General features: G+C 46.0%; 1 protein-coding gene across 5 annotated transcripts; it reads right to left on the bottom strand.

Annotated features, from left to right (window-relative positions):
- Positions 1–478: 478 nt before the first annotated feature.
- Bcl6 (BCL6 transcription repressor) lies at positions 479–23,546 on the bottom strand. 5 transcript variants are annotated; one of them, XM_026389340.2, is made up of 12 exons: positions 15,612–15,727; positions 15,263–15,326; positions 14,191–14,336; positions 13,001–13,039; positions 12,081–12,252; positions 10,358–10,579; positions 7,529–8,500; positions 6,824–7,008; positions 5,277–5,444; positions 4,117–4,247; positions 3,896–4,033; positions 479–1,683 (listed from the first exon to the last, which is right to left on the bottom strand). In XM_026389340.2, the coding sequence occupies exons 5-12, from the start codon at positions 12,239–12,241 to the stop codon at positions 1,540–1,542; spliced, it is 2,121 nt and encodes a 706-aa protein (XP_026245125.1). In that variant the 5' UTR covers positions 12,242–12,252; positions 13,001–13,039; positions 14,191–14,336; positions 15,263–15,326; positions 15,612–15,727; the 3' UTR covers positions 479–1,539. The 5 variants fall into 5 exon arrangements, with proteins under 5 accessions (XP_026245125.1, XP_026245123.1, XP_026245126.1 ...); XM_026389338.2 differs by lacking the exons at positions 14,191–14,336; positions 15,263–15,326; positions 15,612–15,727 and adding an exon at positions 23,481–23,546; XM_026389341.2 differs by lacking the exons at positions 14,191–14,336; positions 15,263–15,326 and having other exon boundaries at positions 15,612–15,721.
- Positions 23,547–23,636: the final 90 nt, after the last annotated feature.

Here is a 23,636-nt window from a genome sequence, read left to right as displayed (position 1 = left end):
GCACTACTATAATCCCAGTTACTCAGGAGGCCGAGGAAGAAGCATTGCTCGTTTGAGGCCAGCCTCAACAACTTAGACAAAAGGACTCAGGATAAAAGGACTGGGGATGTAGCTCAGTGGGAAAGCACTTCCAAAGTTCAACTCCATAAATCCATCAACAATCAATCAACCAATTAATTAAGGTCTGAGGCTGTAGTACAGTGGTAGAGAGCACCTGGGTTCAAATACCAGTACTGCATACAAAAAAAGAAAAAAACAAACACCTATGTCTTCATGGCCAGGGGCTAGGACCAATGAGGGTCCTTGCCAACCTCCCAAGAACAAGCTCCAGCCTCCTCTTAAATGAGACTCCCTTCCAAGGCCACACAGGCCAGCAGCCCCCCACCTCAGAGAGCATTTCCCACTAGAATAAGAGCTAACTAAGCCAGATCTATCCAAATCCCCATTTCAACGTAAGGAAAAACCTTCAGAACAAGACGACTTTTCAACATTTTATTCTTATATTTGTACAGCTATATTTTACAACGCGGTAATGCAGTTTAGACACAGCCAAACCCTGTCTCCGGAGTAGTTACAACACAAGCATGACGCAGAATGGGATGAGACAAACATTCCCAAAGAGAGTTTAGTTAGTGACAACTTCAAGTCCCTGTGTCTGCCTACACTTCAAAAAGGGATGGCGCACACTCGTCCATCACTGAAAACGTCTGAAAAAAGGCACCGTGAGGACACGTTGTACAGGTATATACAGACTGAAAACTAGAACAAAGTTACACATTTTTCCTTCTGCAGCTTTTTTTGTTCTTTTTGTTTTTTTTTAATACACACTTTGTAAATTGTAAACCTTCACTTGCAAAAAAATACAAATACACGGAGGCATTTTAGACAAAATATTTTCTTACTTATACAGATGCAATACTTAAAATATTCTCTTAGGTGCTCTTTCTCAATAAAGATTCTCAGATCCGTGTCTGCCTGCAGATACAAAATCGAGCCTTTAACGCAGTTTTATATTTTTAATATATCTTTTTTAAGTTTATATATATTTATATTATATATATATATTTATATATTTACAACTCTGCCATATATTCCTTCACCTTTGGTTAAAAAAATTAAAGCCCTCTCTTTGATAACATACCGAAGTCTTGTCTTTTAAAAGAATGCACATTTACATACAAAAGAAACATCTGTTCCCACAAAACATATACATTCCTCATTTTGCAGACTGTCAAGTCAGAACTTTTGCGTACTCCCCCACTTTGATATATAAAATGATTTTGCTTTTTGCTGACGTGGTTCGCCGTACACATAGGAGAAGCAATATTATTTTCTTAATGTTTTATGGCAGCAGGGGGGGCCAGGAGCTGCCATGGCTCCTACCCCCCAGGCCCCGACCCCACCCCCACCCCCAGCTATGATTTGCACTAGTGGATGAAAGAGGCACTACATCATGGGATGAACATCATAAAGTGTTACAGTATCCTTTGGGTAGACTCTGAGAAGGGGCTGGAGAGGAAAGCATCAACACTCCATGCTTCAGCAGGCTTTGGGGAGCTCCGGAGGCAGGTCAGTGGCCGACACGCGGTACTGCACCTTGGTGTTGGTGATGGCGCCATGCTTCTGGCGCAAGTGAAGTCGCAGCTGGCTTTTGTGACGAAAATGCAGGTTGCACTTCTCGCACTGGAGGGAGGGCAGAAGCAAACTGTTAGCTGACATCTATCTAAGTAACACATCACTGCACAAAGACCCAGACCAGGAGATTCTCCCTGCAGAGAACTGGGACAGCTCATTCCTCTGAAAGATCTGGTAAAGAACCCATATGAATATTGACTTCCACCAGAGGTAAGTAAGCATTGCACAAATGTCCCTTCCCTGCTTGCCAAAGTATCACTCACTTGTGCCCTTCCCTTGCTTGAGAAATTCTTCCCTAAGTCCATAAATGTAATTCTTACCCAAAAACACTGTTCACATGCAAACTCCCCTAATTATTAAGGCATTTCTGAATCTCTCTAGGATAAAAGAAAATCTCTTTCTTTTTCATAGCCTTGCCACAGTCACCCCGTGCATTAATATCCTCAGGAAGATAACACTATGAAAGGAAAGTGACCACTTCTTACTAAACTTGATAATTCTCCTAGCACCTAGCAGAACAAATCTCTTAGGCAAATTATACAACAAGTATAAACACATTTAGACAACCTGACTAGCTCAGTTTGAATGCATGGAAATTCTTGAGTCTAGGATATGCTTTTTAAAAATGCAGCTATCTTCCTTCCTAGGGTATATGCCATGGAAAGCTAGCAAAGCATTAGCAAGTAGAGCTGTTTTTCACTTTGGTTCAGTAAATGGGTGATGATGTTTTAGTGAGGAAAGTTCCCTGAAAGAAAAGTTGATGACAAAATGTAATGGATCCTGGAACAAAAAAAAAGGGCATTTTTAGGTTTGGGTATATATATATATATATAAAGCAAATCCACATAGTATGGACTTTAGTTTATAATTATATAATAGTATTGATTCATTAGTTGTGACAAATATATCCAAAAAAATAAGATGTTAACAATAAAGGAAACTGAGTGCACATAAGAACCTTCTGTGTAATCTTTGGAAAATTTTATATATCTAAAACAATTTTAAAATAAAGAGTGTTATAAAATATGTTTACAGAGACTATGTTTTAAGGTAAAAATGGAAATAGAATTAAGAAAATAATAAAGTGGGCAAGACAGTGAGTAAGGAACTCTGGTTTTAGGAGACATAGGTCTACTGTGCCTATGCCACCCACTACTATGTGGCCCAAGCAGGTCATTTCTCTTTCTGGGTCTCGTCTCTCCCTCTGAAAGATTCTGGATCAATAAATAATGAAGGTCATTCTCAACTCTGATATCTTCTGCATGCAAAATTCTAATAAATACTCTCACTATGTGAGCAAGCTACCCTGAACACTTCAATGCATTAGTTAACCTAATATTACTTCTCTTTGAGGTTAGTACTACTTTCAGTCACATTTTACAGATGAAGAAATTAAGGCACTAAGAGGATAACTAACTTCTTCTTACTATTTAGCTAGTAAGAAGATATCCAAAGTCTTAGAAGCAAGTGAACAATAAATACCACATTTTGCAGGAAAACACCTGAGATGTGAGTGGATCATTCACTGATTGGTTCTCACCACCAAGTGTGATGCCATCAACTCTTGAAACCAGCCAGACAGTATGCAAACAAATTAGTGTGGCTGTGTTCCAAGACCATTGTATGTTCCCTGCAACTTCAATTGAATATTATTTGCAATGTTGCACAATATTAATCTTTTTTACAATGTAAAAACCACTTTTAGCTCATGGCATATTCAAAAATTAGCTTACAGGCTAATAGCTTACAGGCTGCAGTTTGCCAAGACCCTGCTCTAGGACACAATTCCTATGGCCTCTTCATAGCATTGTGCCACAGAGCCAGCCATCTCCTCTTTATTCACATGGTCTTTTCTCTGCTTCAATTTGTCTTGTTTTTTACCATCATATTTTTCTGGTCCTCTTCCTACTTCTAAGACTGCATCTTTTCAAATACCTTAACTACTCTTAAATGTACTTTTAGCCTAGTATAGAGGTATGCTATAGGTGCTCAGTATTTGTAGAATGACCTCAAAATCTCTGTATTCATAATCTGGACTTCTTGAAGCTCAGATCACACAATCCAATACCCCTGCTTTAAAGAGGAACACGTTGAGACCAGGTGAAGTCAAGTAGGGTGTCTTTGACAATCAGGCCCAGACCCAGGTCTCGAAATCACTAGTTCAATGGTCACTCATTGTGTACTTGAGATTGGAGCACAGCTTTCCGCTGTCCCTCATCCCCCTCCCAGGCCAGCCGGTGGGCACCAGGGGCTTACATACATGGTAAGGTTTCTCTCCCGTGTGGATGCGCAGATGGCTCTTCAGAGTCTGAAGGTGCCGGAAACGGGTGCCACAGATTTCGCAAGGATAGGGCTTCTCGCCAGTGTGGATGAGCACGTGGGCACGGAGGTGGGCTACCTGAAAGAGGAGCACAGCATGAGAAGCTCTGCTGGGGTGGGCTTTAGAGCCTCAATGTCCTTTCTCCACACCACCCTGCTCACCTGAACAAATCTAGCTCCACAGGTTTCGCATTTGTAGGGCTTCTCTCCAGAGTGAATTCGAGTATGGGTCTTCAGATTGGCTGGCCGGTTGAACTGGGCCCCACAGATGTTACAACGATAGGGTTTCTCGCCTATTTCCAAGAGAAAGAGAAAAAGAAAAGCCATAATCAATAAAGAAGTTCTCCATTGCCCCCAGGTTTGCATGCAAACTGCCCCTATCTGAGTCCAGTTGAGTTTTTCTTTCTTTTGGGGTTGTCAGAGAATCCAGGGGCCTGGTTCCTGGCCTGCCACCCTCTCTCACACACATACCAGTACACCTTGCATGAGGCCAGAGCCCAGAGACAAGCAATGACATGGTGGATGGAAAGGAGGCTCTATGTGGGACAGCATGGGGAGGGTCCAGGAAGTCTGGGCTTCAGAACCAGTGTTGCCATTAGAATCATCTACCTGAAGGACTTGGGTAAGACACTGTCCTTCTCTGGGCCTCAGTTTCCCTCCCTGAACCTGCAGGGCTAATTGAGATGACCTGAGGAGGCTCTTCTGGCTCTTCCCTTGGATGAAACTGATGTGGTAATGCACTTACTCCCATGGAGATACTATCAGGCTGCTCTAGTTTCTCTCTTTCAGAACAAACATTTTTCCGCTCCTAGAAACTTCAGCTATACTCCAATAGCAAGAAGGGTGGGGTCTGGTTTGAGCAGAGGCTCAAATAAAAGAGACCAATTGAAGAGGCTTCCTTCATGGCGAGTGTCGAACATACTAGGGCCACTTGTAAGTAAACTGTGGACAACAATTCAGTTGTATGAAGTTACCTGATCAAGGAACGTGAGATGATAAGGAATGAGTCCATGGAGGACATTATGAGGCCTTCCATTTTTTCCTGGCTTTACAAAAACCCAATTCAATATGCCTCTGTCAGCCTTAGTTTCTTTACCAGGACAGTGGGATGAACACTGCTGATCCCCAGCAAGGGCAGAGAATCAGGAAAGAGTGTCAAAGGAAAGACAAAGGGTACCGGGAGTGGGCGCATCCCCCAGGGAAAATGGACTTGGCAGGGTAGAGCCCTGGCTCAGACAGGGTGGGGCCTCCCCATTGCCCCACCCACTAAGTCCTTCCCCTAGGAATCCTGGAGCACTCAGTGAGGAGGGGCAGGGCCATACCCGTGTGGACGGTCTTGTGGCTGGCGAGGTTGCCCTTGTAGCGGAAGGAGGCCTGGCAGCGGTCACACTTGTAGGGTTTGTCGCTGTGGGTCTGCAGCGTGTGCCTCTTGAGCGAGGCCTCCTCAGAGAAGCGGCAGTCACACTCATTGCAGAAGAAGGCCCCGTTCTCTGTCAGAGGCGGCGGGAGGGACACCACATCAGCGCGAGGAAGGGAAATGGGCTCTACGCCTCCCTCCTCTGGGGCCACCCAGTGCCAAACTGAACCCCAGTCCACCTGCCAACACTCACGGGAGCCCAGAGCAAAGGACCTGTGGGATTTTATTTGCGCAGGCATTAAGAGCCTCAGGCATGGAGGAGAGAAAGGAGACAGACTGAATCTTAAATCAGTCGGTACTCATAGGGCCTAATCCAGTTGGAGGAAGCCTGGGCAAAGCTTTTCCTTCTCCCAAGTGAACTTGCTTTTCTGATCAGGTCATAGTTTTATTTATATTCACACACAGAAGCCCTGGGGCAAGACCCCTTCACCTCTCAGAGCCTCTCTCTGTGTCTCTATCTCCAAAGTCAGGATAATAAATCCCTGTGCTGTCTGCTTCACATAAGTGTATTATATAACCCAAAATAAACACAGAGCATTGCAGGGATATGAGATGTAGGTCAAATTCAATTTTACTTTGAGATTACTGAAGGAGGAATCAATGATGTAGACTTCATGGTCATCTGGCACCTATCTGAACTTCATGTCTCCAAGATACTTCTGTGAGATTGGGAGACCAAAGGTAACTATGGAAGTGGAAACAGAGGCCCAGAGAGAAGGAGTAGGAGTGCAGAGCAAGGCAAACAGCCAGGGGACGGGAGGGGACAGTTCCTGCTCTCCCTTTGACTAAAGATCTGTGATCCTGTGCCAAACTTGTCAGTGTAAGCAACTGATTTTTTTTTCCTTTTGTTACAACGACTTGAAAATGGCATGTCGTGGTGATTTAACCCTGATTAGGTATTATTGAGTCATAATAGAGTAGCCAGATCTGGGTGTAGAGTTAGACCTTTATATCTAGTAAAAAACTGGGGATGCCAATTGTAGACTACCCAGAAATGTGAATTTAATAATTCACTTCAATCAACTTAATTCAACTACATTTACTGATAGCTCCTCCATGCTAGGAACCTGCTAAAACCTGAAGAGTATGCAGGAATGAATACCATCAGATACTTCTCCTGAGAGAATCTCCACCCTGTCAGGGGGAGCCAGGGCAACACAGTGGTTTAGGCATAGAGAAAGCTCTGGAAATTATAGCCAGCCCTGAAAGCTACACTTGCAGGAATGAAGCCAAAAAGATGGCTTGCTTAGGCTCTATTACCCCATATTAACTCTGATACCCCATCCCTTGCTTCAGCCAGCCCAGTTCCCTGAAAGGTAAAGAATGGGTTGATCTGCTGGTGATTTTATGCCAATGGATTTCTAATCAGGAACTGCTCCCAATCAGAGAGAATAGTACAAATAAAATGGAAACACAAAGCCCATGGGGGAGGAGGGAGGGAAGGGAACTCACCACAGCTGGAATCCGAGTACTCGGACTGGGTCTCTCCAGTCTCCTCAGGGAACGAAGGCCCACTAGTGTGCAGGCACATCTCTGCATGCTGCGGGGACTGAGAGCCACAGGATGTGCACTTGGGGGGGTGCATGTAGAGCGGCGAGTGGCTCTCACTGCTGCTACGGGGTGAACCTGTCAGAGACCTGTGGGCAGAATAAAGACAGCCTCAGCACCAGGGGCAGGATAGAACCTTCTGCTTGGCCTCAATGCCATCTTCACTCTGTGCTTAGGCAAACAGAGAGAAGAGCTGCCCTATGCTGGCTCTGGGGCCTCAGAGTCCTCCTCAAGTCTGCCTCCAACAGCAACTACAGGAGAGCACAGGACAGGGTCAAACCAAGCCCAAACCCCACTCCTGGCCCAGTTTCTTCCTCTCGGTACTACAGCCCACAGACTCTCTCAATCTATGGGAAATGTGAGGGTCCCTGCCACATCAAGACCATCGGAAGTACCTGTGGAATTTGTGGGGTGTTCTTCTATAGAAGGGAATGTTATCTCTCACTAATTCTGCACTTCTAAGAGTCTTAGCATTTCAGGCAAAAAAACAAAACAAAACAAAATAAAACAAAACCCCAAAAACATGGTTCCTGTATCCACCAGAAGAAATGACCCCAGAACCTGTTCAGGTAATCCCTGATCTCAGACCCAGACCGCCTCTGAAATCACCTGTTGACAATGTTATTGAGCCGGCTGGCTTGTGGGATGGTGGAGTCCTCCCCACTGGCACTGAGCTTGGTTGGAGACTGGAGGTCAAGGTTCTCAGGCTCCATGGGTGGCTGGCAGGCAGAGGGGGCAGTGTAGGCTCGTGGGGAGAGGCGGCCCAGCTCAGCCTGCTCAGGCCCCTCAGGCTTGGTATTCTGGTTGAGGCTGTTGAGCACGATGAACTTGTACTTCTTCCAGTTGCAGGCTTTGGGGTCAGTGGGGCTCTTGGCTGGAGGGGAGCCAGAGGCCTGAAGGATGCAGGCATTCTTGCTACTACAGGACTCCGTGGGGGAGTTGGGCTGGCAGTCGGATTTCTGAGGGCTTTGTGGACTCACCAGACCCTTCCGGTTCAGGGGTGCGTTAGGGGGCTCGAAATGCAGGGCAATCTCATCCTCCGAAGAGGGTCTTTCTTCTTCTTTGCTGGCCTTGTCACAGGGGAAGTATGGGGCATTCCGGGCTGAGGGGGCAGCAGGCTTGGGGCCCTCAGCCACACTGTAGTGCATGTCACCTCGTGCCTCTTCTGGGACAGCCTCCTTGGGTGAGTAGATGTTGCTGTGGCACATACTGGGGGACACCTCCATGGCATGCCGGGTGTACTCACTGGGCACTGGCCTGGCACTATCGCAGGGGAGGCCCCGCTCCTTGGGAAAAGGATTGGCCATAGGCATCCGGGAATCTCGTAGCTCCTCGTCAGAGAAGAGGAAGCTGCTGACCGGGAGGTGGCTATACATGGGATAAGAGGCTGGTGGTGTGGATAGGCCACTGTAAAGGCTGGGGGCAAAGGCTCTGCTTTCACATCCAGGGGTATTCCTTAGCGGTAGGTTGTTCTCTACCACCTCACGACCCCGATAGGCCATGATGTCTTGAGGCATCAACATCCGGCTGTTCAAGAACTCTTCACGAGGAGGCTTGATGGGAGGAACCATCTCTGCTTCACTGGGGGAGAAAAAAGAGAAAAGACACCTTCCAGTGATACTGTTATATAACCCGTCTGTGCTTGGATAGGCTAGACATAGGGGAGGTGACTTTGGAGTAAGGAAACACAGTAACAAGGCAGTTACGACAGAAGTCCAGTAATACAGGCTACAGTTGGGGAAACTAAGGCACAAAGAAGGGAGGTGAGTTACCCACATTCTGTGCCTGGTAAGACTTAAACCTGTAAATTTAAGACACATATGTAAGGATGTCTATGAATCTATAACTCTTCTGACATCATAGAATTTATGGCTTATAGAAAGCTTTCAAAAACCTTATCTTGTTTTTACCCATGTAAAAGCCTGCAAGGAAGTAAAGGCAGGGATTTTACACACTTGGAAACAAGGAGGGAAGAATTTATACAGTGCTAGTACTACACTTTCAGAGGGTTATAGACAAACTAGTTTTCTATTGAAGAAAGGGCCTGCGTCATATGCTGGAAGAATTTGTAGGGAAGTTTATAATGGAGAGCAGGCAGCAAATGCCAACACAAGAAGCTCTGGCTCTGAGCAACCAGACGTGGTTTGCAAACCCAGCTGTGCCACTTAGCAGCTATATGACCTACAGCAAGCTACTAAACCATTATGAGCACAAGGCCTGACCTGTAGAAAGGGCTTATAAATGACAGTATTGATGATCTTGCCACCATTATCACCCACAGGAGACAAAGAACTCTGGCTGCAAATACTTGAAAGAATGTGGGTGAAAAAGTAGGCCAGCTCAACATGATCACAATTAACAGAGCTAGAACCAGTGCATGAAGGATAAAGGAACCAGAATCAACTGGCCATAAAGAGGAGCTTTCTGAGTATCCAAGGTAGACTCTGTGGCTCTGGAAACACTGAGATCCTGGTTCTTCAAAGTGATCAAACCCAGGCTGCAAATCCTTCTTTGGAGTTAGGATGCAATCACCCTAGAGTGGCTAGATCATATGGTTCTGAAGAAGTGAAGCCCTGACTCTGTTCCATTTTGCAAAGCTGATCATCTCCGGGTCCTTACCATGCAGTGAGGACCATGTCTTACCATTCCTTGGGTAAAGGACTCAACCTAGTGAACTCAATTTAATTCAATAAGTGTCCTCCCTGCCAGGCATGGTGGCATATTCCTGTAATCCCAGCGACTCAGGAGGCTGAGGTAAGAGGATCACAAGTTCAAAGCCAGCCTCAGCAAATTAATGAGGCTCTAAGCAAATTAGCAAGTCCCTGTCTCAAAAAATAAAAATGGCTGGGGATGTGGCTCAGTGGCTAAGTGCTCCTGGGTTCAATCCCCAGTACAAAAAAAGAAAAAGAAGAAAAGTGTCCTCCCTAATAGGGGTAGGATGACATCAGTAAAGTAGTCCCTATGAACTTGAGCAACCCACAGTCTGGCAGGGAACAAAAGCACTTATGTAAACTGTTGTAATAGATATCTAAAGGAGAACTAAAAATCATATGCAAATGTTAAAAGAGAACAAAGGTCTAAAGGACCAGAAAATTGTTTCAGGTCACAGAGAAAGAGCTGAGAGAGAATGAGTGGTAATCAGAGAAACTTCCTTGGAGGAGCTAGCATCCGAGCTTAGTTGTGCAGGATGAGTAGGAGGAAAAGGCATACTACGTGACTGGAAGAAAACAAGAGGCCATAATGCACAGGTCTGATCTGGACAGCTGCAAGGAGTCAAGTTTACCTGGGGTGCAAGAGTTAAGAAGGGCACAAGAAGTGTGCAACAATAGTGGAAATGCAGGTTGCGGCAAATTATGGAGGACAGTTTCTTCCTGTATGCATAAATTATCAAGGGTTTATGATCAGAAACCATCCCTTCTGCCCTCCAAGATGGCCTACCTGGCTTTGATAAACTTCCGGCAAGTGTCCACAACGTGCTCCATCTGCAGGTACATAGCTGTGGCCATCACAGCCATGATGTTGCCTTCCCGAAGGTTGAGCCGAGATGTGTACATAAAGTCCAAAAGGATGCAGAACCCCTCAGGGTTGATCTCAGGATCCAGATTGATCACGCTAAGGTTGCATTTCAGCTGGTCTGTGAAGATGCTGTAGAAAAGGCCACTGGAAAACAAACAAATGTCCCACTATAGTAGACACATGGAGTCCCCATTCCTTTACAGTAGCACTAATGCTCAGATTCTCTTCCCAGAGCAGAGCTCCAGAACTCTCATGGCAATCAATAACAACTTCCACGTACGGAAAGCTTACCAATGCCAGAGAGTCTGTAAGCATTTTACATACATTATCCTGTGTTCCTCATAACCCCCTCTACCTTTATAATTTGGGGACTAAGATCAAAGAAGTTAAGTATATTCTCAAAGTCACAGAACCTGTTTTCCTTTCAGTCTTAACTGCAAGGATTACCAGGGTTAAATTTAGCACTCATTTGCAGTAACTATTCTTAGCCTATATCCTTGGGATAAGAATTTCCCCTCTTGTTTCATTGCATTACTTTTTTTTTAAGAGATTGTTTTATTTTTCTTTTTAGAAGCAACTTAGATATGGGTGACAAATAAATACAAATATGGCTATACACTACTGTTTTTCTCAGCCCACAGATTATCAAAAAAATCAATTATTTCTACAAGGTTCAAATCAAAGCTCAAGCATTTACTACAGGTGCCATGGTTTCTAGTGGAAGAAAGAATACTCATTTAAAAATTAGAATTATAAGCTGTCATCTCAATTTTACTGGGTGGGGTGCTAGAAGTGAGCTAGACTTTCACCAATAATACCCATGCAATGTTGACTAAGATACTTCTCTGAACATTGGTTTCCTTACCTGCAAAGTAGAGGAAACACTAAGATCAAGGTAAGCATGAAAATGTTAAGGGTACTGAATAATGCCTGGCATGTGGTAAGCACTCATTAAGCATTAACTAATATTTTTATATCTTTGTAAACTCTGCTCCCTACACTATTTTTTTTTAAAAAAGAGTAGATATTGGATAAGTTCTCTAGTACCAGGAGAGATCCCTGAATCTATAAAATTTCATCTATTTTTGCCTTGCTCTTATCATTTATAAGATGGAGATATAGTGCTATCCATACAACACATACTGGAAGATCTAGGGAGATTATTTAATATAACATTGCTCTGAAAATTTGAAGCACTTGACAAATATGAGGAATTAGCTGGCTCATTCTAGCTCTTCCTCTACTCTGAATACCCATGGAAATAGGGTTTTAGAATAAAATAAAAACCGTTATAGCATAAAAGAGCAAAAGATTTTTGAATTAACTTGCTTAAACAACTTAAAGACTCTCTTCTGCTTTTCATTTGTTCACTCATCAACTGAAGTTATTCTCCCTGTTCACCCCAAACATATCCTTTCTTGTGGTAGCACATGAGTTCTTCCCCCATCATGTACAAAGAACAGGAACTCTTTTCTAAAAGTGTATTCATTCATGTGCTTTCTGGGAGTCCTCAACAGCAGACCATGTGCTGAGATCTGGAGACAAGTAAGATGTCATCCCAGACCCCACAAGAAGCCTTCGTGTTCCACATCTCTGGCTGCCAGCACCCTCTTATTTATCCATCCTTCCCCTCCAGAACCCTCACCTGCAGGCCATGAGGACTGTCTTATGGGCTCTAAACTGTTCACGGCTCACCACAATGACAACATCAGTCAAAATGTCACGGCTCCTGAGGCGATTCAGGTTGAGAAGAACGTCACTAGCATGGCGTGTGAACTGGATACAACTGTCAGCCGGGGAGGCCATCTTGTCTTCACCTGGAAAAAAGAAGCCAATCTCCTGTTTCCTGCTTACCATGAGTACCAGAACAGGTCACTTAACCTGCTGAGGTAGGGAATGCAAATCTGGTCCCCAGGGTTTCATCTTTGAACAATTAATTGCCCACCTCTGGGTATTATTCTTCATAGCTGATAATCTTTATCCAATAAGTTGAGATAGAAAAATCTTTAGTGAAAAGGAAATGACTATTTGTTGAACGTTTATCCCACATACCAAATTCTCTGCCAACCACTGTGAGTATGTTGTCATGGAGAGAAGCCATATTTTGAGGGTTATCACACCAGCTTTGTCTTTTGCTAGCTCTGTGACTTGGAGCAGATTGTTAACTGTCTCCAGTCTTTGGCTCTCCAAAATGGGAATATTAATCTTAAAAATTTGGGCTAATGTACCTAGACCATAGTATGTTCTCAAAAACTACAGCTATTTTCATCAGTATCTCATTACATTATTCCATCTCTCTCCTCTCTTAGGCTTTGGAGTACTAGCACATTTCTGGGGCATAGTAAGTGGCTAAGTTAGTTTGAAGTAGAAAGGAGAGGGAATGACTGACCCATGCAACAGTGTGAAGACAGTGCCGTGGTAAGGGTTGAGAGTAATACAGGCGAATTGGTTACCCTTTGCCTCATCAAAAGAAGGTGGCAAAGTTCACAGAATAGCTGCATTGGCAAAATTAAAAAGAAGCACTTTGTCCACAAAATTTTAAAGCACATAATTTGATTTACTTACCCAATGCCTTGCTTCACAGTCCAAAATTTTGCTTAAAAACTGCAAAGAAGAGAAGAGAGCAAACAGAAATTGATTTAATGAATGTAAGATTGTCCACTATAGTCTTATTTTAGGACACATGTAGTTAGTTTTGCTTTGGTAGTTGCAGCCTGCCAGCTGGTGCGGTTTTACCACAAGCTAGCAAACATATTCCACTTCTGCTCTTACAGAAACAACAGGCACCCAGAGCTATGCAATAATAATGCCTGTACCCTGAGTACTAGGAAAACAATCGTATACATTAATTACATATAAATGTACGCATATATTTCCTGGCTCGAAGTAAAAAATTTATACCATCTAAAGGTCACTTGGATTTCTGGGAAAGAAAAATAAGAAAAGTAGTTCTTTTAATATTAATGATGATGATCCTTCAGGGGCTGGAAACATTGGACATTATTCAAAGCCTGCTAAAATATTATCTTTCAAGTCTTAAAATGATTCCACCAGCCTGATAGGGTCAATATCTTTATCCCTATTTCACTAGTGGCAAAACTGAGACTCGGCTTCAAGTGTCTTGCTCAAGACAAACATCCAGGCAGTATTTCCTGATTCTCTGGAACATTTAAGACTGAATACAAAGTCTATAGAATACAACCTGAGGTGACCTGTCTATGCATTCCTTGAGTATCTTTGCCTTCTTTTTCAGCTTCCCCTCTCTTGCCTCCCTGATTAAAGACCAGACAGTGTGGCATAGCTTCCAAGTTTGTGCTTCTCCCTGCTAGTGAAAGATTTAACTGTGGTGTGGCTGAGAACTGGCCAGGGAGCACAAAACCTTAGAGATTTAATGAAATATGTACTCTCTCCAAACCAGTTTCTCTCAAACAAAATCATTAAAAGAATAGGTGTAAGACTCTCATTTACCCTCAAATGTGAGCTGCCAAACAAAGCAATATTTCCCCCTTTTAAAAGATATAGTCCTTTAGAGTTATTTTCCAGGTTAAGGGGCCTGAGGCCAATGAGGTCATGTTGGGCCATGCAGATGGCTGATGGCCTGGCCCTAGGTCTTCTAGCTCAAATTCCTATTCCCTTTCCAAATCAGCCTACGTGCTGTAGAACATGCAAGACAGCACCCTGAGGTGGGTGAATCTCATTTTAAGTTCCTTCCCCCACACAAACACTTTGCCCCATTCCAGGCTGCTGAGTCTTACCAAATAAGCCCTCTAAAATGAGAGGTTTCCTTGAGTCTGTAACCAAACACTCTGACATTTCTCTGTGGTCCCAAGTGCCAATCACTCAATCTCATTGCTTCAAGGTTAGTGTGTGCATGTGAGTATGTGAGGAGTGAGGGAAGGAACTAGGGACAGGGAGAGAACAGAAAAAGACAAAAGAACCTGATTTCCTCCTTTCCCTATTTCAACTAAAGATGGGTAAAATTTGGTCCTAACCGGAGTTCAAGGATTGTCTCCTTTGAAAAAGAATGCTGCGGACACTTAAAGTTTATTTATAAACTTTCTCCTCTTCCCTCGTGGAAGAGATCCTCAAACACTTCTAGAATACCCAGGCTGTGCTTTAACCAGCCCAACCACCAGCTCACTTGTGGATTTCCAGTCCCAGACTTCTGGAACCACAGGAAGCCCAGATTTGCCATTTCACCAGGACAAGTGGCCATGACTCACTCCAGATTCAGATTGAAACAAACAAAACAGTTCCCCGGCCAGTGTCAGACAAGTCTTGGGCTTTTCACCTTAAGCTATGCCTGATCTAGACAAAAACAAAGCACATGTCCCCTTCAAGTTCACTCCTTTGGGAGCTAACTTTGTCTTAAAAGATCCCACAACTAAGGAGGTGTGGGTTAAGGAGGATGTGTACAACACTGCTCTCCCTCTGGACGCTGCACACGTGGAAGTATCACTGATATTAGTTTTTTTTTTTTTTTTTAAACTTGGTCCTTTCCCATCCATTATTTTATCTTATAACAGCACTGACATATTGTGGAAGACATTATCGCTCCCCACCACTCAGCCAGGTATGAACTTTGCCTAGGATCTCAAAGCCAACCTCTAACAAAGTCCTGGACAAACCTCCTCTACTAGTTCCAGCCATACCAAGGCCACCCACAAGATTCAATCCACAAAAAACAACCAATAGCAGGATCATCAAAGAGAAACTTAACAACTGTAGCGGCCCATACCTGGATCGCCAACACCCAAACTCCCCACCCAATCCAGGCTGCAGTAACCACCAAGGAAGATCTAAACGTTGTTTAATCCACCCCCACACCTTTTGCCCACTTTGCTGCTTTCCTTGTGTATATTCACTCTGGCATCTTGAGAAGGCAGATTCTCTAAAGGAGTTTCCCATGAGAGAAAAAAATGGGGTGAGGGGTGGAGAGAAGGCAGCAGAAAGGAGAGGGTGAGAGACCGAAGAGGAGCAAAGCGACAAGCAAGAAGCGAGATGAGGTTAAGAGAGAGCAAATGAGCCAATACGAAAGACCCCATCCTTTTCCTGCCTCCTCCACTGGGCTGGCACCAGACAGCCCCATTTGCTCGCTCAAGCACACCAGCACAAACAGGAGTCCTGCGCGCCGGGGCAAGCCTGCGCAGATTCGCCCACCCCCATCACACCGTACCTGTCTTCCAGGGACCGCCCAGCCCCGGGCGATACGCTGGCACCGCTGCCCATCCGCCTCAAACCCCGAAGGCGCGGCGGAGGCCAGATGGTATGACTGCGGCGGCCCTTAATTTCGTTACATTCAAATAAGTTTTCGGTAGCTAACATTGTGTATGCCTTTTTTTTTTTTTTTCCTGTTACTCCGCCAAGGCAGGGGGCAGTGAGGGGAATGGCACAGCCCTCTCATTCCCGGAACGTAGTCGATCTCAGCTCTGCGGATTTCACAGAACACTCTCTCCCTATCGCCGTCTCCAATGAGAAGTAACTTTCCAGGAAGCTGCTGGCCCCCGACGGCCAGCAGGATCGCTGCCTGCACGGAGCGGACTGCGGAGGATTCACCCGGAGGGGGTGCCGCAGGGGAAGGCTCGCGGGGAATAGGGCACACTTTCCCCTAAATCCCTTTCCGGCGCGGGTTCCAGGGCTCTGAATGCACCTAGCCCAACCCTTCCCCCACAATTTAAAAATGGGGAAAGTCGTAAAGTTAGTAGCAGTATAAACCAGGAGTTTGGATCCAATCAGAGGCTCAGGAGTTTGGATCCAATCATGCCTTTGGGTTGCTCAATTCTGGCCTTTGCCTGGTAGGTCGTTGGGTACACCCCCCCCTTTTTTTTTTTTTTTTTGCTTGCTTCCCTCTCACGCTCTGTTAAAGGGGATGGTTAGATGAGATGTCAAGGTAAAACAGATTTTGAGTCCCTACAGCTGACAGTCTCTCTGCAGTCTGTCCGACCCAGCCGAGTTGGAGGAAAGCTAAACCGAAAGCCTATGCCACCTACGTTAGCAAGAAAGGGAACCCAGCTCGGCTCGGTTTCCGCTCAGTCTATAGAACAGGAGCCACCAGGCTTAACCTAGCCAGGTTTCGGGATTTCGGAATCCTATTTCCTTGAAACCGTAGAGACGGGTTAGGATTCTGCAGAGGCCCGGGCGCAGACGCCAGCGCGCGCACTGGCGCGCTCCAAAGTTGCCTCGCCTTCGCAGGAATTAAAATCCCAGGGCTCCATCTCCTAATTGGTCTCGGTAGTCGGCTTCTGAAGGGGCTTTCAGGACAGTAGTAGAGGACGCTAAAGTCAGCTTTAGAGGCCTCAGTCCAGATCTAAAACTAGCTAGTGTCGTCACACGCCGCCGCAAAATCTTTCTGCGGCGGAGGCGGGGTCAGGGTCGGTCCTCAAAGACAGGGCCTTTTTGACATTAAACTCCTACTTTATGACTTTCTCGCCCTTTTGCCGGGTGGGATAAAGGTGATGTAGAAGGCTGGGATTTGTGGGATAAGGGTGAGAATCTGGGGAGTAAAATTAAGTAAATGTACTTATTGGAAATTAGGAGTCGCGTGGTTCCGGGAGCTCAAACCTAATCATGTTTTTACCGCTGCCTAACACTAGAGAGAGCTCTCCATCAAGGTTTGAAACCGACAAGCCCCTTCTCGCCCCGCCCCTCCTTCCCATTGACCTAGTTTGGCCAGAGAGATTTGGAAAACGCCTTCATCCCTTCCCCCTGCTCTCTATTCGGGCCGGCGGTTGGATTATTGGTAATCTAATAACTCCAATAATTCGCTGAAAACTCCATAGGGGAATTTGAAAGTGAAAATCACTGTTTAGGGACAGGGACAAGGAATTTTAATAAATCTGGAGCTGTCGCAGTGAAACTCCCACCAGGGCTCCTGCTGGAACGCTCCCTTTCCCAGCGGAGTCTATCTAAAGAGCTGTTGTTCAGGTCTTGTCACCCTGGTCTGGAATTAGGTGTTAGGGTCAAAACGTGGTATCTTCCCCGCTCCCCACCCCCCCCAACGGGTGGGGCACTCTTCATGCTCTTGGAGGGGGTTGGAGGGGGTTGGAGGGGCAGGAGCGGGAGGGTGGAGGAGGTGACAGTAGATAAAAAGCAAGTTTGATAGCATAGTGGCCTCTGCAGCTGCTTTGGGTATCTAAGGTGTTCGGGGACATTATGTCCTTTCATTTCTATCACGTTTCCTGCCAACAGCGTTCTTGCAAGCCTGCAAGCTTCTAGGAAATGCAATAAAATAGAGGGATGTGTTTTATCATCAAGATCTAAAGAAGAGCTGCTGAAGGGACGCTTCCAAAGCGCCCGGCTCCAGACAGCTTTCCAGAAGGCCCCACAGACAATGCCAGCAAACATGTCCAGGGGCAGAGATGTCCCAGCCATCCTGGCGGGACTGGGCTCGGCCTTTGCATAGAGGCTGGCGGGGGAGGAGAGAGGCATGATCTCCCCAAGCAAACAATGCCTTTTAAAATTTGATCTGGACAAAAGTCAGCCAAGGTCTTTATTCACGTTAATGAAGATGGAAGGCACTAACTGTCCTTGGAAAGCGATGAGTCAAACTTGACCGCCCTTCAAACACGTCCCCAGATTGGTTTCCAACCCGAACAGAGGCGCGTTTCTCCGACACAGCCTCCGACCGCTCCCACAGTGGGAAAGGCTGAAGTTGATTCAGGCGGGCCTGGGCTGGGGAGACCGCTGCGCCTCACCCCGGCAGCCGCTAGAGGCCGCCAGCACGCGAATGCGCACGGGCCATTTTAAGAGCTTTGAGAAAACTTTACTGAATAGATGCTGGGGCACAAATTCTAGGATTATGCTTTGTTTATCTATGCCCCCTCCTCATAAACGTGCACACACTTGAAATTTATAGACAGGATGCTTTGCAAAGGATATAAGGATTGGAAAAAGGGATTTCTGGGTCCAGATGTGAGCCTCGAGAGCCACCTCTGCAACTCTGCAGACTAGACCTTGGCCACCCCCGCCCCAGGCCATGAATTACTACCACCACCCCCAGCTTTAAGACAGCGGGCTCTTCGGCACTACTGCAGGCCTTTTTATATCTGTTTTTGAAAACCTTAGGCTATGCTTTATAAATAAATTTCCCCAGGACTTCTGGGAAACGTTTCCAATGTGTGCTGTCTGCTAGGGTGACCCAAGAAGTTAGTCATGGTTCTGACAGCTGTTCCTGTCCTTCAGGTACTTTAAAGGAGCTGAGATAAATTCGTCTTTGACTTTAAGTTAAGCTCTGAGATTCAGAAGCTTCCAATCTGGTCCTAGTTCTAGTTTGGTCACTAACTATACTAACGTGTCCCCTTGTCAAGCCTGTTTTCTCAACTGCCAATAAATAAATAAGAAAAAAAAAAAGAATTAAGCCCTAAATCTCCTGAACTTTGCCATGCCATCTTTCTAATACCGACTTTTTCCCCAGGGAAGGGGCCATAGCCACAGGTAGATGATGTCCTCAAAGAGTTATTGTTTCTCTTAGTTGAGATAGAAGCTGATCGCTGAGCGACTATGGACAGAAAGAGCAGCCGGGGCATTTCCAATGTTTTGTCTTCTCAAAAGTCAGGAGGTTGGATGCTATCCTCATTGGAGACTGCCCTCCCGGTCATTCCTAGTATCTAGTCAGGATACTGGGAGACCCAAAGATAAACTGGTCAGCCCCCAGCCCAAGGCGGGGGACCTTGACCACCATCTACCACTAGGTGGCAGACTCAGTCCATCCGAGAATCTCCGTGCTGTACAACCTTCCACGCCCGAAACTCCGACTCCTTTTTATCCCTGTCTGTTAGGACTGGGGGGTGTGGTTATTTCCAAAAACAAAACTGGTAAACATTTAATTTACTGGTGTAATTCCATTCTTCTCGATGCTCACGCCCCTAGCAATCACAATATGTTATCTGGATAGGCTTTTGTGTACTATACGTTGATCCCCCCCCCCAAAAAAAAATAGCTGAATTACTAAGAAGGGAAAGAAAGGGTGCTCTCATCTTCAAAAAGCAGAACGGCTCTTGCCACACACTGTCGGCCAGCAAAGAGAGTCGAGAATAAACTCATTCATGATCGTCACGGAGGAAAGGGGCTCTGGAGACCAAAGACCAGGGTCAACCAGACTTACTGCTCCTGGCTAAACAGGAGGGGGGGCCCCGAATATGGTCTTTTGGAAGGGCTGTGATCTCGGAGTGGGAGGCGGGGAGGGTTGGAAGGAGCGGTTCTTGGCTTCCACTGGGGCGAAGAGAAACCAGTCAGCCCCGCCACTACGCTCAGACCGCTGCGGTGGCGTTCCCACTTGTTGCGCAGTGCAGGAAACCGGCACGCGCCACACTACTCTGACTCGCAGGAGGCTGCTAACCAGCCTACCATTGCTGCATAGAATCCACAAACCTCTCCCCACCACCATCACCACACACCCCATATACCACCGGTCAAACTACAGCTCTTTCAGCCACCTCGATATTTTACACCAAAAACATCCCTCCTTGTGTCAAAGTCAGACAGGCAGCAAAATTCAGGTCCCCTGAGAAGTCAAGTTCAAAGGCAAAAGGGAGCTACCTCCACCCGGGGAACTAGCCTACTTAAGTCCCACCAGGCACACACACAACCACGCTGCGCCTCCCCCCCTCCCTACACCACCACCCCCCACCAGAATTCTTCCCCTGAATTATTTGAATTACGTTTCTCTTTTTATGCCACCATCCTAGCTGGAAAGCAAGGTCGTTCTTCTCTATTGACGAGGTCAACTGCAAAGTGCTTCCTTTAAAAGTTAGTTTTTATCTGCGCTAATTTTTTTAATCTCTCGGGGAGGGGGACGCCTCATTGTCATTTCACAATATTTAAAAAAATGTTTGACTTTTGCCATAGTTTTACCCACCGAGGGGTGGCGCTGCCGCACCACCTCCTCTGAAACAAGTTTTTCACAACAAAGTGGGTTTTGAGAGTGGCTACCAGGCAGGGGATAGAGGGAAGGAAGGATTTTGACATCTAGTCATGGCTACCATTTACTCAACCCATGACTGGAACTCTTCAAGAGCTCAGCAATTGACAGCTCAAGAGTTGAGTTCCATTCCTGTCCACTAAAAACAGAATAACAGTCTCTTAAAGAAAGCATCGGAGTAAAACCCCTCAAAACTGAGGACAGCAAAAGCACAAATGGAGAATTCCCACTTTTCTGGCTTGTCTCCTCCTTCAAGTCACCTAGTTTTTATGAACAGCATATAGCCTTATTGTCACTATCAACAGACCCTTAAAATCAACCAGTGTTCCAGCATGCAGTATTGGAAATGCTTCCAAATAGGATACTGGAAATTTCTATTTATAAACTTGGGGGGTGGGTATTTCCTATCTACAGGTTTCTATTTTGGCCTGAAGACTCAATTGCAGTCATTTTAGCAAGATAATGTTCATCTCCTGGTGCTTTCTGTTCATTTCATTTCTGTTCATTTCTGACCCCAGACACAAATATCTTTTCTTCTTCTTAAAAAAAAAAGTACATATTTTCAAGAAAGTATATATTTCACCTTACTCCTTTGAGCTCATGTTTGCTACCTCCAGGAATAGTGTGTGGATTAGGGCCAGATGAACTTCAACTTGGGCTGCAGATTTACGAGGTTCTGTTCCAGTGCCAAAGGCTCTTGGTAGTAAATACTGAGCAAAATAGATACCTGTCTCCTGATGAATCTTGCCGGCCCTTCTTTTATTTTTTAAAGTTATTTATTAAAACCACACACACACACACACACACACACACACACACACCTTGCAAAGAAAAAGGGAAACTGGCAGTCTCTGTAAAGGAAGCCAGTGGCATCTCTCAGAGCCACAAACTGTATTTCTAAACAACCCTTTCCCTGGTTCCCTCTCTCCTGCCCCACTTTTTTTCTTCTTTCTTTTTCTTTTTTCTTTTTGTTTTTCTGAACAGTAAAAATTGCATCTACAGACAGTCATTTTACTTTAAAAAAAAGTGTTTAAATTTTTCCTCCTGGAAACTATAAAGTGTTTGAGAAAAAAAAAAAAACTTCATAAAAGATTAAATCACTTTCCTAGGGGGGTGATTGGCTGTCTGAAGCAGTCAGGGACCCTGTAACAACTCTGGACTTTCAGCAACCGGTTTAAGGTCATTTCCTCAGCTTAACTGTCAGGACCTCCACCATCCCCACCACGCAGATATAAGTGGGCACCACACAAAGGGTCTCCCCCCCGCCCCGATTCTTTTAGAAAATCTGTTGGGTTGTGCTCTTGCTTTTCATGGGGGAGTTTTAAAACTCATTGCAACATTAGTTCCATTTTTCTCCAGGGTTCCAATAGCACAGTATCATAAAAGCAACGCAACCCATAGTTCTCAAGACATTTACCACTGTCACTACATCCGGCAGCGGGGTGGCCCCTTGCTCCTGCTGCACCCCAGTGCAGCCGGTTTCCGAAGCTCCAACTCCCTACCCACTCGCGCCCCAGGCCGCCGTCGCCGCCGCTTCCCCCACTCCTACTCCCTCGAGAAGAGCCACAGGTTGCAGATCCAACCAACCTCGCAATCTATTTTTGCAAAATCACTCACAAAGGTCTCCCTTTTGCGCCCGCTCCTCCCGCCGGGTCCCCCAGCCATAGCCACAAAGTGCCCTTCTCTCCTCCCGGGTCTTGCACGTAGGGAACGCGGGCTGGAGCTCTGTTTGTCTTTCCCTCGCCCAGTGTAAGGACCTTAGGAATCTGAAGTCTGGCGTCCGCTCTACTCAGGCCCACAACTGCCTTTTTACGGAACGTGCAACATGGGGAAAAAGAATATAAAATTTAGGAAAGGGAGGGAACAACCATTGAGAGCCAACACAGAGTCACGCAGCGCCCAAAATACAAACACCGCGGCCGCCAGAAATCCCGCCACCTTCTCGCTCTCCTGGGCTGTCCTGTCAAGGTTCCCTGTGTCCCCGCACACCGAAAGGCGTCGCAGGTGCAAACACGCACCCCTTTCCTACCCACCCCCAACATCCCTGTCCGGCCGTCAGCCTCTCTTCTCGGGATGGGCAAAGGAAGCGCGCAGTGGCTTCCCGACTCCCTTGACTACAACCAAGAAAGATTAATTTTCAAAGTATTCAATACCCCCCCCCCCAAGCTAAACCTCCCAAAACACAGGGGAAGGGGACACCAAAACACTCGTCTCTCCTTAGGAAGATCACGGCTCTGAAAGGAAGTAGTAGACACGATACTTCATCTGGGTTTATGACCAAAAAAAAAAAAAAAAAAGAGTGGGGGAAAAAAAACACCCGAGGAGTTCGCTTGTATTTTTCCTCCCAAATCTCGGTTCGGTTGGAAGGCAGGGAATCTTAAGGACTGAAGCCGGTGGAAGGGAGCCAGCGGGGCGAGCAAGCGGGCAGCCTCCCTCCTCGCCTCCCGGAGTTACCCAGAAGGACGGGAGAAGAGAGGCTAGGGAAAGGAGGAGGGAGGGAGGGAAAGGGAGGCAGGAGCGAAGGAGCAAGGAAGGCAGTTTGCAAGCCAGAAAAGAGGGAAAAAACACAGCCGCACGAATCCAGCGAGATCACAAGCCGTACGCAAGCAGCAGCCTTTAGAAAGAGCGAGAGCGCGAGCGCGCGTCCTTTCCGCCGTCTGAGGCCAGACAGCCCCCAGACTTGCCAGAATCACCCCCTAAACACTGTCTCGTCCTCTCTGCTCCGGCCGCCCCCAAATTCCCCTCCTTCTCTCCTCCAACCTCCTTTTCAAAAACCAAAACAACATCAGGGAGGGTGGCAAAAGCCTCCCCAAACCGGCCGATTCCCTCAAAGACAACAAAATAATAATAATAATTATATATAAATCTATATCCTAGAGTGGGAGAGACGTGGGACTAATATTCGGCATTTATTTTAACACCTGACAGCTAGAATAAATAAATATATACATTTATATCAATAGATACACATAGGAAACTTGGAGCCAAAGCATTTGGCAAAAGCGGAAAAAAAAAGAATTAAAAGGTAAAATAATGATCATGAGCAGCGGCGGCGGCAGCGGCACCAGCGGCAACGGCGGCGGCGGCGGCAGCAGCAGCAGCGGCGGCAGCAACAGCAATAATCACCTGGTGTCCGGCCTTTCCTAGAAACTTCTTGCATCACCACTTCTAAGAACCCCAGTTCTAAGAATCAACAGAGCTCAATTCTCGGAATTTGAGCTGCGGACTTTACCACTGCTACGTGGCAGGGGAGGACACGGTGTCAGTTCTCTGGGTTTTTTA

Source organism: Urocitellus parryii, chromosome 2 (genome assembly GCF_045843805.1).
Source record: "Urocitellus parryii isolate mUroPar1 chromosome 2, mUroPar1.hap1, whole genome shotgun sequence".
NCBI classification, from domain to species: Eukaryota; Metazoa; Chordata; class Mammalia; order Rodentia; family Sciuridae; genus Urocitellus; species Urocitellus parryii.
This window is presented reverse-complemented; position numbering and strand designations above follow the sequence as displayed.

What these genes read in the sequence shown, in the direction of transcription:
- Bcl6 (XM_026389338.2), bottom strand. Translation starts at nt 12,241, where the DNA reads ATGGCCTCCCCGGCTGACAGTTGTATCCAGTTCACACGCCATGCTAGT. An exon ending in CTCAATAACATTGTCAACAG is followed by an intron (nt 7,009 to 7,528) that starts GTGATTTCAGAG and finishes TTCTGCCCACAG; the next exon opens with GTCTCTGACAGGTTCACCCC. An exon ending in GTGGAGCTAGATTTGTTCAG is followed by an intron (nt 4,034 to 4,116) that starts GTGAGCAGGGTG and finishes CTCCTCTTTCAG; the next exon opens with GTAGCCCACCTCCGTGCCCA.